The following is a 12,383-nucleotide window of genomic DNA, read 5'->3' on the forward strand; positions in this document are numbered from 1 at the left end:
GCCGCATTTATCTGATCCATCGCATCTCCCCCCTCCGCCGCCGGCACAGCGGTTCAAAGTGGGTTGGGAGTGTGCAAGCACCCCTTAGCTCCGTCCCGCCCGTTGCTACAGCGCAGAAAGGGGAAAGGACATATATCATGGTAGGGGAAAGAAAAAAAAGAAAGAAAAAAATTACGTTTGACCCCTTTCACGCGACGTGCCGGCATCATCGAGGCTCTGGGAAGGCGGCATCACCCTTGATGGCTCAGTAAGCGCGATGGAGGGCCGTCTCAAGTTTCACCTCTGGATGGCGATGGCTATTCATTCGTACATCTGGCACGAGTTTGCCAACAAGCGCCCATTGTTCGCCTCCCTTTACCGCCAGAATGGCACACACCAGCCACAGACCCTGCCAGGGACCCAGAGGGAGCCAACAGGCCTCTGGAAAAATGATTGGGGTTTGAGGTCAAGGTGACGACGACTCTTCGCTTGTTAGCGCCCAGAAGAGTCGGCGTGTTGGGCTTGCCAGGGGGAAGGTCAGCGAATCCGAGCAAAAGCGAAAGGGAGGAGCAGGTGCCCTGCCCTGGACCTTTGTGGGGGGGAAGGTCTTGGGTGCAGCTGCCAGATGGGAAAGAGCCAGAGAGGTGAGGTTGGTCAGGTTCTCCCAGTACTCGGATCTTTCGGGGTCACAAGTACCGGTACCTCCGCCCGCCTCGGACGAGCCTTTTGTGGCCCCCGCTTTTCAACGTAGCAGTGAGAGCAGCAGTTGACTTCATCTTCGTCCTCTCGCTCGGGGCCCCACTTGGCGGACGATGTTCCTGGACCCAAACCTCCTAGTGCACCTCGATAGCTGCGATTCCCTTCCTCCCACCACCCACAGCTCTTGTTTAGATCCCCACTTGTCGTCATAAATTTTCTGCCAGCCAAAATTTTCTGCCGTTTTTCTGGGTCCTGGTCCTCTGCGGAGTTAGGAGGAAGTCCTTTTTTTCTTCTTTTTCTTCCTTTCCTCTCTCGCTTAATCCCGGGCTCCAATTGTTTCCCGCTCGACCGCTCTCCGCCCAGCTGAAGGACACCGCTGTCCGCCCAGGAATATCGGCGTCGGCCAAGAACGTACCTCCGTTTGCCGTCCAGTCTCCCGCCACCGATAATCTCGCTTTTGTGTGCGTGTCTTTTGCAGGCGAGATGCAGATACGCGTGTAACACCCCAACCCCGGCCTGTACAAACGCGCTCAACGGTTTGCGACACCTCGTTCGCTCCCTACCGGCCGATATGCTCTGTCCTACGCTCTGTACGCGGACAAAACACGGCCGGATTGCCAGTTATGGCAATTGGAGGGCAGGCGCATTGCCCTGCAGCCAAAGAGGGTTTCCTCACTTTAGCTATAGCGAAACGCTTCGCGCCTGAGGTCGATCTTTGCTGCTACGCTACGGCGGAAAGTATCTGAGGCCAGACCAGACGCCCACCTAATAGCCCCCCCGCTCAAGTGACACCCCCCCATTCCACACCTCGCCCGAAGCAGATTTCGTTGCGTGCACTCAGAACCCTCACTCTCGTGATCCCATATACCTACACCTCTTCTGGCATCACTGCCTGCTCATCCCGCGTCAACAACCACCCCTGCTTCAAAAGGACATCTCCCCACCAGCATGCGCTTCTGCCAATCGATGTGGTCCTTCGCTTATTCGTATACGCGGAACACACCGAAAGCGAACCCGGTTTGATTAGTAAAGCATCTTCTCCAAGAAAGATGCAAATCAATCACTCAAGCTCAACTGGTGGCCACTAGCCCCGACTCGGCGCGCGGAGAAAACGAGATAAGCATGTGGGATGCGGTTGTGATGGCTACAGCCTCAGTCATGTGTGCGGCGTATAATTTTGCGGAGTTTGGTCGATTGATTGATTGATTGATTGATTGCCTGCTTACACAGCAAGCCAGACGGCCGGCGGGATTGGACGGGGTGTGCACGCTACGGCGCCGTGATTTGTGAGCAGGGCCCCCGACTGAGAGCTTCGCGAACATTCATGATCCCGAGGCCGACGCCCTACCGCACCCAGCGCCCTGTCTTGGCCAGGATGATGGCTCACAGAACGCCACACGGTCCAGGGATCGCCTCTCGACGCCTATCGCCGTGTGCGCCCTAGTCCGCTGGTAGCGGCCACTCACACAGCGCCAACACTGAGACTCTGCCTGTCGCCTCCCTGCCGTACATCAAACCTCGAAAAGTCAGCATCATGGATCACCCATCAAGCAAACGGCGGCAGTTGGACAACATGCGGTGACCATGGCATTTCATTTGTGGTAATCAAAGATGCCAATTTCAAAAGTCCGCCTTCGCGACGGCCGCCCGCCAGAGTCCCCTCCCCCTTGGACTGCAAACCGTCATCATGTCCGTGATGATTAATACACGAATGAAAAAAGAAAGCCAATGGCTACAACCACATGCTCCTGCGCCGGACTTTTTTAGTCGCGACAGCCGCCTCACCGTCTGCGGCCTGCAAGCTCCTCGGTGTTGTCGGCATGATTATTTTCAACCGTTTTGCCCCAAGGGTTCACGAGTTGGGCCCTATCTCACCCAGCCTGCAGGTCCTGGCTGTCACCATCTCACCGTGCTACCATGTTTCACCGCTTGAACCACTAACAGCGCATCGTCTGTGCCGGTCCAGCTGACGAGCGGAGGAGGCCAACGGGGTAGCACTTATCGTCACCGTGAGGCTCCAGCGCACTTGGCGGCCTTGGCATTTCGACGCCGTTGTTGCTGCACCACCATCAAACCACCAAATACGGCAGCCAGTCACGTTCCCGCGTACTCGCGTAAACCACAAATACCACAGGTCGGTCGACAGGGGTGGGGGGAAGTGTTTGCAGCGGGCCATCACTACCACCTCTCGACCAGTGTGTGTGTGTGTGTGTGTGTGTGTCGTGCGTCTGGTGCGCGTGCGTTGCCTTGGCCCCCGCTGATCTGAGCCAAGGTGCTGACAACCAGGAAGGCAAGCAAGCAAGCAGGCAGGCAGGTAGGTAATCAAAAAGAGCCGGCGTGCAAGAGAAAACAACCCCTTGCTGGAATGGGACCTTCTGGAGCCCACCGCCCGCTGCCCAGACGCACTCTCGGCAGCAATCGAGATTGTGAGCCTGCAAAACTAAGATTTGATGGAACGACCCTGACATTGCCCGGCGGACCTTTTCCACTCCTCCTCCCGCCCCATTCCCACCTCGGAAACTTTCAGCGGGGACTGGTTGACGACGCTCCCCGAAATGAGCTCCCAGAATCCTTCCCATTTTTTAACGGGCACTCGGTTCCGCCAAAAAAGAAGAGGAAGCAAAAGACTGGAGCCCTCCCAGTCCGGGACATGCCTAGGCAAGGCCCTGCCTGTGATCAGCAAAAGGAGGGCGCTGAGAGCCGCCAACGCGCACAACCTCCGAGCGATCCGGGTGCCAAGACCCGCCAGCTCGCCGTGATACCGCACCGTGGCAGCCGCTACAACTGCATTGATTGGCCTTGGGCGAGATTCACGAGGTCACCCATCACTTGAGCAGTCGGTGGGAATAAGCTTAGAACTCACAACCCCCCCCCCATCTTTGGTCTAGCGACCATTCCACCACCAAACTTTCTTATTCCGATACGGACGCTGCAGCTACTGACTGTTCACTGCTGTTGTCTCACATCATCCATGCGTCTCGCACGTTCCCTCCACAAGCGCTCAACCGGCCAACCATGTGAGGTGCCGCTCTTGAAATCTGACATGCCTCAACGCAAACCTTGCTTGACCTTGCCGTCCTCATTGGCCCCCACCAATACCGCTTCTGTCAACGGCATGGACGCCAGAACCGCGACGTGGCTCCTGTTGCCAGAACCTCGGAGGGGGAATGTCACTTCCCAGCAACCCTTCATTGGTTTCTATGCGCATGAAACTGCGACAATCCTCCCCGCCCATGGGGGATTGGTCGTGTGCCTCGCCGGACTAGCATGTGCATGTCACACTCGAGGAGCGAACCGTCAAAATTCGGGGCAGGATGGTTCACCGCGTGAAAGGGGTCAGCCCCGTTCGCGGTCACGGTCCAATGGCTAGCAGCAGACAGTTGGCTTTCGTCCGAGGTTTTGCGGCCCCCTTATTTCCGACCCTGTCGCCCCGTTCCCCCAGCTCCTATCTTCCTCCCGGGGCCGACCCGGCATTCGGACATTAGCAGGATTGCCGCGAGGCGGTCGAGTAGGGCGGAAGTTGAGCCGCAGCCGCCCACCGAACGTCCTTTCTTCGTGGCCGGCCACAAGACGTCCCCTTTCGGATGATGACCGCGGGCGTGACCAAGTCCTGCGGATGGCAAAGAACGGCATCTTCACCAGGCTTGGCGACTAAGAAGGAAACGGAAGCGCTCTCTGTGCTGGGACTCGTTCGAAAACAAGGGACAAGTGTTTCAAATTCGCCCTCCGAACGGGAGCATCCGGTCGGCTCGCCGCCTCAGTGTGGCTCGACCTAAGCCGAACACTGTCGATCACTACCCGGGGAAAAAAGGTAAAATACAATTGGAAACGCCTTGGGGAAGCCGGGGAGATCTGGCCGGCGCGCATAACGTTCCTGCCGTTGGTGCTGTCTGAGCTTCCAGGTCGGGCCGCATTATCGCATGCTCGTTGGCGCGGGACGTTTAATCTTCTTTTTCCTCTCATCCCCCCTAACCAGGCCGCCTCTTGTCCCAACTAGGGGATACACTTTGCGCATCTGTAGTTCAGATCGCAGGCACGCTACCGTTTTCTCCTTGTTTCTCTCAAACTCTGCCTTTTCCGCCCGCACTCGGCGAGACTTTCCGCGTTTATTCCTGGAGTCTGATGATGGGTGGTGGGTGGGTGGGAGGCTTTCATGGCTGAGGGGGTTTTGACCTTGGCATGATGGAAATCACGTTCGCCATTGCGGCTCTTCCACCAACACCTCGATGGGAAAGAGGCACGGCCACTGCCAAGCCCCAAGCTTCATCCAACAAAACGCAAAATACAGGCCTTGCTTTAAAGTTGTCCCGCATATATGTTGGCGGAGTTTTGGAGAGCAGACTCGTGTCAAAAAAAAGCATAAACCTGTTGATCGACTGGGTTCCTTGGCTACTTGGCGCCAATACTGGGGGTCGGGGCTGTGTGCGCACATCACGGAGCACAGCCGTCGAGTTACGGGGAAGATCCGGTGAAGGCGGAAGGAATCCAGGCCTTGGTTTGCGCTCGAAGCTCTGGCCATCGAGCGGATGGCGTGAGAGATTACGGTTATGGTTCAACTTGTGATGTTTCCTCAAGAGATATGCAGAAGCTGAGCTCTCCACGCAGGCATTTCGATACCCGCGACTATGGTTTTCGTCGGGAACTGTCCCTCACGACGGGATTCGCCGTGAGAGGCAGCGGGAGCTGGTCTCGTCGTCCGCGGGCGACGGATGGTTTGTCTGTGCACGAATTGGTGTTAACGGGCTTCTTTAGTCTTTAGGTTTCAATCTAGCTGCAACAATGGGCGTACAGGCTACATTCGAACATCATCAAGCTCTCACTTGGGCTGGTTTGGCGATGATACAACCGTTTGGGTCTCCTAGCAGCGAGGCGTTCTCGACTTCGGAATCGATCAGGAACGACGAGACTCGGAAGTCGCCGAGACTGGGAAGTCACCGAAACTGGAAGAGGCGGGGAGGCATTGCCCATCCCTGGCAGGTCGCCGTTCTCAGGTCTGCCGCTATGGCAGCAAGCTCGCCTTCGTCCCATGATTGTTCGGCGCACAGTCCACTGGCGGAGACGCCTCGATCAAGTCTCGTTTGAGTCGGAAGTAGCGATGGTGGTGTGGGGGAGAGGCGACACGGCCCTTTTCGTTTTATTTTCCTGTTTCTCGCTTGGACTTCTTCGACCGTGGGGCGAGGGGCGGGAAACGTTGACGTGCATGAACTTCGCTTCATCGCGACAGTGCTCCATGTAGCAGGTTCGTGAGATGCCCAAGATGCTGCCCCGCCAAAGAACCATGGCCCGAGTGGAATTTGCGAGAAGGGCCCCCCGGAGGAAGGGGGGCATGCGAGAGTTGACACGTTAGGGGAAGGGGAATGAGAAAGAGGGAAGTAGAGAGGGAGGGAAAGAGGAAAGGGGTTTGGAGATAGGGCTTTGGTATCCCGGCAGCGCTTGCTGCAGGACGGGCGCGCGTGACCGAGGCCGGCCGCCAATCACCGGCGCCGTCGTGATGGGGAGGGGGGACAGGTCGATCCTGCCGGCCCGAGCGGGGCATGTCGGCGGGTGGGGCCCGGGAGGGATTGGCGGCACAGGCAGGCAGGATTGCGGCGCGGGCCTGGACGGACCTATCACGCACCGCCAATTGCAAGATAGCTACCAACGGAACTTGGCGTTTGGGACGCGTGATGAGGCTTTTTATTTATTTTTGTTTCTCTCACCCGGCTGACAGTTTTGCCGTTAGCTTCAGGGGTGAATGTCACGTACGGCAAGATGAAGCACGTGGCGAAGATCTATCTGCGTGCGATGGCCGAGGAGAGGGGAGAGGAGGGAAGTGACCTGCCCGAAGGGGTTAAAGATTGGCCTTGGTGCTGGATGAGGTGATGTTTCTCATGGAGGGAGTAAAAGATCATGCAATGAGCTGTATCGCCAAATCAATCAAGAACCCAGCGCCTCCCATCAATTAAATCAAATTCGTCCTCGTCAGCCCACTGAGTGAAGTCATTGACAACCACGCCTCCCCCAATCCAACACTCGCACTCGAAATAGCACAACGACATGCCCCGCATCCCGCCGCAGCCCCTCCTCCCGGTCCTCGCCGCCGACGAGATCGCGCCGCTGCTCGAGCGCATCTTCGCGGAGCAGCGCTCGCCGCGCGAGGCCGCCGCGGAGACGGTCGCGCCCGCGGACGCCCGCTTCTCCAACGTCGTCGCCCCGCTCCTGGCGGCCGACGACCGCACGCAGGGCGAGACGGGGGCGTTCGGGCTGCTGCGCTTCTGCGGGCCGGACCGGGCGACGCGGGAGGCCGTCGAGGCGGGGCAGCGGGCGTGGTCGGCGTCGACGGCGGAGAGGCTGCGGATGAAGGGCGTGTACGAGCTGGTGCGGGCCGTGCGGGACGGGGGCGAGGAGCTGGGGTTCGAGGAGCGGCGGATCGTGGAGGACCTGTGGCTGGACTACCGGCTCGCCGGGCACGGGGTGCTCGGCGACGAGGGGATCCGGGCGTACCTCGCGCGGAGGGAGCGGATCGAGGAGCTGAAGCAGGAGTTCAGGGGCAATCTGAACCGGGGCGGCGGGGGCGTCTGGTTCGCCGAGGACGAGCTGGAGGGCGTCCCGGCGCACGAGGTGGGGAGGTGGAGGGTCGGCGGGGACGGCGACCCGGCGGGGGAGCGGGGCAAGAGGTTCGTGCCGCTGGAGAGGGCGAACTTCGACGCCGTCCTGGGCCGCGCGCGCAGCCCCGAGACGAGGCGGCGGATGTACGTCGCCTTCGACAACCGGTTCGCGGAGAACGTGCCGGTGTTCAAGGAGATGCTGGTCCTGCGGGACGAGAACGCGAGGCTTCTGGGGTACAAGAGCCACGCCGACTTCAGGATCGCGAAGCGGGTCGCGCCTTCGACGGCGTGGGTCGAGGGATTCCTCGGGAGGCTCGTGGAGGGCCTGCTCCCGCGCGGGAGGGAGGAGATGGCGAGGGTCGGGGAGATGAAGCGGAGGCACCTGCGGTCGCTCGGCGGGGACGACGACGCCGCGGGGGGGGAAGGGGCCGCCGAGATCCTGCCCTGGGACTTTGAGTATTACGCCCGCCTCCTCGCGGAGGAGGCCGACGTCGACCACGAGCGGGTGTCCGAGTACTTCCCGCTCCGGCACACGCTGTCCGCCATGCTGGGCCTGTTCACCGAGTTCCTGGGCCTCGAGTTCGTGCCCGTCCCGGAGGAGGACCTGGAAGGCAGGGTCTGGGCCGACGACGTCGAGGTCTGGGCCGTCTGGGAGGGGCGGGGGGAGAGGAAGGGGGAGTTTGTGGGGTATTTGTACGCCGACGTCCTCTGGCGGGAGGGCAAGTATCGGACTTCGTGCAACGTCAACCTGCAATGCGTGCGTGAAATTCTTTCAAGGATTGGTATGGTGACAACGAAGTTGGCTGACCAGGTCGCAGGGATACGTGAAGGAGGACGGGACCAGAGTGTACCCCGCCACGGTGCTCATGTGCGCCTTCCAACCGCCGACGGCGGCGTCGTGCGCTCTCTTGAAGCATCGCGAGGTCGTTGTCCTGTTTCACGGTAAGCTCGTCCCAGCCCTCCGGAGATTCATCTCCCTCGTCAGCACGCTCCGTTTGGATGCTCATTAGATTCCACCGAAAAACAGAACTCGGCCACGGCCTCCACGACCTCGTCTCCCGGACCAAGCACACCCGCTTCCACGGCACGCGTGTGGCGCCCGACTTTGGCGAGGCTCCCAGCACGATGCTCGAGAAGTGGTGCTGGATGCCACGGGAGCTGGTCAAGATGGGCCGGCACTATACGCGGGTCGACCCGGCATACATGGCCAAGTGGAGGGAGGACCACCCGGGCGGGGAGGAGCCGCCGCCCGAGAAGATGCCCGAGGAGCTCGTGGAGAAGCTGGTCGCGAGCAGGGAGCTGAACCGGGCGCTGTGGTTCCTGAGGCAGCTGTGAGTTTTTTCTTCCCCCTCTGCCGGCCGTTTCCGTGCCGGCCGGGAGAATCGGGCGCCGTCCGGTCCGGGTTGGAGCGGAAGAACGAGGCTGACGCTGGGCAGCGTCTTTGCGACGTTTGACATGACGGTGAACAACCAAGAGTCCACGGAGGCGCTGAAGGAGTTGGACGAGGTCGGGCTTTACAACGATCTTCAGGACTCTCTGACCCTGAAGCCCAACCCGGACAAAAGGGGTTATGGGCATGTTCACTCTACGCATCTCATTGATCTATATGATGCGGGGTACTACGCCTATATGAAGTACGTTCCTCCTTTAGCAGCTGTCTCCCCTCTCACCCTCCCCTCCCCCTTTCTACATGCGAGAAAAGTCGAAGACCTTCACCCAACTCTACTTTCCTTGGAACAGATGCTTACCCATGCTCCCTCAGCGCCCACGCGTTCGCGGAAGACTTCTTCGAGACGTACTTCGCCCAGGACCCCCGCAGCCCGGAGGCGTGGGACCGCTACCGGCGGGAGATTCTGGAGTATGGCGGGAGCAAGAACGAGATGGAAATGATGACGGACTACCTTGGCCGAGAACCCGGTCCGGACGCGCTACTGAGGAGTCTTGGGCTGGAGAAGGGCGAGAAGTGACCTGTGGTATTATCAAAATCGACCAGGGGGGGGGGGGGGGTTCCGTAGTATATGGTTGTGGGCTATAATCGGTGATATTGGTGGTGTTGCCTGGTAATGAGCCCATGCGCGGGCAACGAAGGTTGGCACTATACACACATATTTGACACTTAATGAGTCCTCTGGCAGCAACAGTGTAAAATTGTGCGATTAAATAAAGCAGCTGGCAAAATAGTCTGTCAACTTGGCCGGCGGCAACAACAACAGCCTCAGTAAACTCAGCCGCGCCCATCTCCCACCGTGCAAGCAGCGCATAAATCCGATCACTTCTCGAAAACAACCGTGCCATCTTCAAGCAGCTTAGGCGCTCCGACTTCGATGCCGTCTTGAGCGGTGGCAGCACAGGCAATCATGCATGCCGTAAAAGCAGGCATGACGGGAATAAGAGTCGTGCAGCCCAAAGCGCAATAAGCCTAATAGATGTTAACCGAGCGTATAGAGGCTACACAAATGAACCTTGGCTTACATAGCCGGGCTGTAATATGAGTTAGTCTGGGTACTATCAACAGGCGCAGAGCATGGCGTTTGGGGCATGACGAAGATCGGGACTTACACCACGTTTGCTCAGCTCAGAGGCCTCTCCACCTTCGATTGGGAGCGCTGTGGCGGAAGCAGCCAAGAAGGCAAGCACGACCGCTGTAAGACCAGGTGATTGCATTTTGGATGACTCCGGCAGAAAAGGTTCTTGGTATGATGCAGTAGGATAGTTGGGTTGGAATGGAAGTGAATGTCTATCTTGCTGGATAGAAAAGAGAATCGGTCTTTATACACTAAGAGTCATGGCTCTCGAGGCAGACAACATCGAGCTGACACCCCCTTGTAGCACGCTCGTTTGATGCGTCGTACAGTCTGAATCGCCTGGCCTGGATGCAGCTGATACCATGACGTTTACCGCCCGTATCTTGCAAGAATGCCTCCTGAGGTTCAGCTGGTATGGCTTAGCTGTTGATAGTGGGATTTGATGATTGTTAAGTCTTGTATGGCGGTCATTCCGTATGTCTCTGCTTGCCGCACTGCAGCCAACCACGCCGTCCCATGAGCCCAACTAACAAGGTGCCCACAAAGTTATCCGCAACTTGCAAGCCATTGGACAGCGCTGCCCGCTCAGCTCTAATCGTTTTTCTAATTAATTTGTTGGCTGCATCTTTCGGGGCTCTGGATCGACACCGCTTTTTGCTTCAGTCGTCGCCATGATCAACGGTGAGCGGCTCAGCTTGGGCAACGGCCCCAGCTTTGTATGCCAATTATTCTATTCTGAACGATGTCACAACAGGTGCCAACGAGGGCTACGATATTGATCCGGTCTTCCGAGCGACTGAGGGTTGGGGTGGGGTGACAGGCCTCGGAAGCTCGAATTATGAACAGATGCGGGATTACTTCCTTGCTCTACCTTGAGGCAGAACTTGAAAAGATTGCGGCTTGCCTTTAAGAAAGAATAGCCGGAGTTGCGGAAGGAAACATTGAATCAAGGCCCAGAAATGTTTATTATTTGGTTTCCTACCACATTATATAGTCATCAAGATACTGATCATTACTCAGGATGCGAGTCGCACATAGTGTCTATGGGGGCTCTTTATGGTCCACCTGGCTCACCTGAACCCCTTACTACTGCGATGAGGCTTGTCGTAACTTACCCAGCATTCATGCCAATCGACGAGGTTATACCCCACTGCATGGAGTCATCTTCCTTCAGATGAAATCCAAACTAGAAAGGAAATAGAAAAGGTAGCAGGGGAAATAAAGTGGAGACAAAAGTTTAGGCACCAGCCCAGCGAAGCCATGCAACACCAGGTCTTCGCTGGTCTTCACCGACCCAGCCCGTCTTGAACGGTAGAATCGCCGTCTGTTCGGTTTTTGACGGCCATCATCGATGAGCCAGCCACGTTGACGCAGCCACCGTAAGACCCCCGCAAGGGTGTGTGCATGGGTCGTTTGTTAATAAATAAGCCAACCAACTCAATTCCCCTCTACTGGCCAAACACCTCCACTCCCGTTCGTCAACACAACCGAACGCCGGCGCTTTCAAAATGTCGATTCAGGAGACCTTTCCCCTGGTTTACCGCCATTTACCAAGATGGAGAGGTCACAAAGCCGATGAGCGGGATGGTAATGCAATGGCCTATCTCGAGTATCTCGACGAATACACTCTGTATGGACAAGAGAAAGGCATTGCATACGCTCTAGGGTCATGGGGATACACTAGTAAGAACCTCTCATTCTTTAACATCGGCACGCTCAACCTCCCGCACGTACCTGACCTTTTTAGTACTCCGTACAACATACTCAGAAGAGTCGAATACGTTGTGGCCGATAGCGATGGACAAGCTAAACCGCTGGGTGTCCCAATACTTCATCCACATAGGCCGCCTGATTAAAGAAAACCCTGACGGTACTGTGAATGAGGAACTTGGACGCCGCTTCATCTGCGAAGTCATTGAGGGCCGTGAACTAGAGGAACTTCATCTCGTCGATCTCTCAAAGGCCAGCCAGGATAGCATTAAGTCCCTCGTTGGGATCTTCGAGGCCTGGGTCCTCAAAGTCGCAGGCACTACCGACTTTTACTTTCACCAGAACCCCCGGCTCAGCGACTTCCTTGTCATTGATGAGGGGGCTCTCCGCTCACTTGTCGCACTGCCTGATAAGGTGCTTCCAGCAGAGCTGTTACCCCGGGCTGAAAGACGTGTAAGTTTTTCAAGTTTAGGATTTTCCCCCAGGGGTGGGGGTTAATAAAAAACAGGTTTCTAACATGCACAGGCTCTCATAGAACTCTGGGAGGGCGCTTATGTTTGGCTGGTAGATTCGCAGGCGGTAAACCGGTTTCAAGGAGTCAATGATTCAGAGAATTATAACGGGTGGATGAAGCTGGAAGCCCCTGATATTCACCTCGCTTGGTTCGAGAGGCTTTCGAAACGGCGAAGTGAAAACTGGATCTTTGGCCGAACAGACAGACATGAGCCCGGTGTTTTGAGGTACTTCCCACAGTGAGGGTCTGCTTGTACGTCTGACTAAATGGGAAAGGCTTGTTACGCCTTACGGTGTACCGAAAGCACTACATACGACTGATTTATAATTGGAATACTGAATAACGAGAACTTTTTATTATATCCGCATG

At 57.3% G+C, this 12,383-nt stretch overlaps 2 protein-coding genes across 2 annotated transcripts; both read left to right on the plus strand.

Annotated features, from left to right (window-relative positions):
• Window positions 1–6,714: 6,714 nt before the first annotated feature.
• Window positions 6,715–9,232, plus strand: EsH8_I_000512 (M3 family metallopeptidase; the record flags this gene model as incomplete). The annotated part of the gene is made up of 5 exons (XM_083267925.1): window positions 6,715–8,022; window positions 8,084–8,207; window positions 8,293–8,596; window positions 8,702–8,899; window positions 9,028–9,232. 5 exons carry the CDS (start codon window positions 6,715–6,717, stop codon window positions 9,230–9,232), a joined length of 2,139 nt encoding a protein of 712 aa, XP_083118363.1.
• Window positions 9,233–11,298: 2,066 nt separating this feature from the next.
• On the plus strand, window positions 11,299–12,256 carry EsH8_I_000513 (uncharacterized protein; the record flags this gene model as incomplete). Its single annotated transcript, XM_083267926.1, has 3 exons — window positions 11,299–11,473; window positions 11,538–11,953; window positions 12,026–12,256. The coding sequence occupies 3 exons, from the start codon at window positions 11,299–11,301 to the stop codon at window positions 12,254–12,256; spliced, it is 822 nt and encodes a 273-aa protein (XP_083118364.1).
• Between the last annotated feature and the right edge of the window lie 127 nt (window positions 12,257–12,383).

The sequence above is a fragment of the Colletotrichum jinshuiense genome, chromosome 1, assembly GCF_051148585.1.
Source record: "Colletotrichum jinshuiense chromosome 1, complete sequence".
Classification (NCBI taxonomy): domain Eukaryota; kingdom Fungi; phylum Ascomycota; class Sordariomycetes; order Glomerellales; family Glomerellaceae; genus Colletotrichum; species Colletotrichum jinshuiense.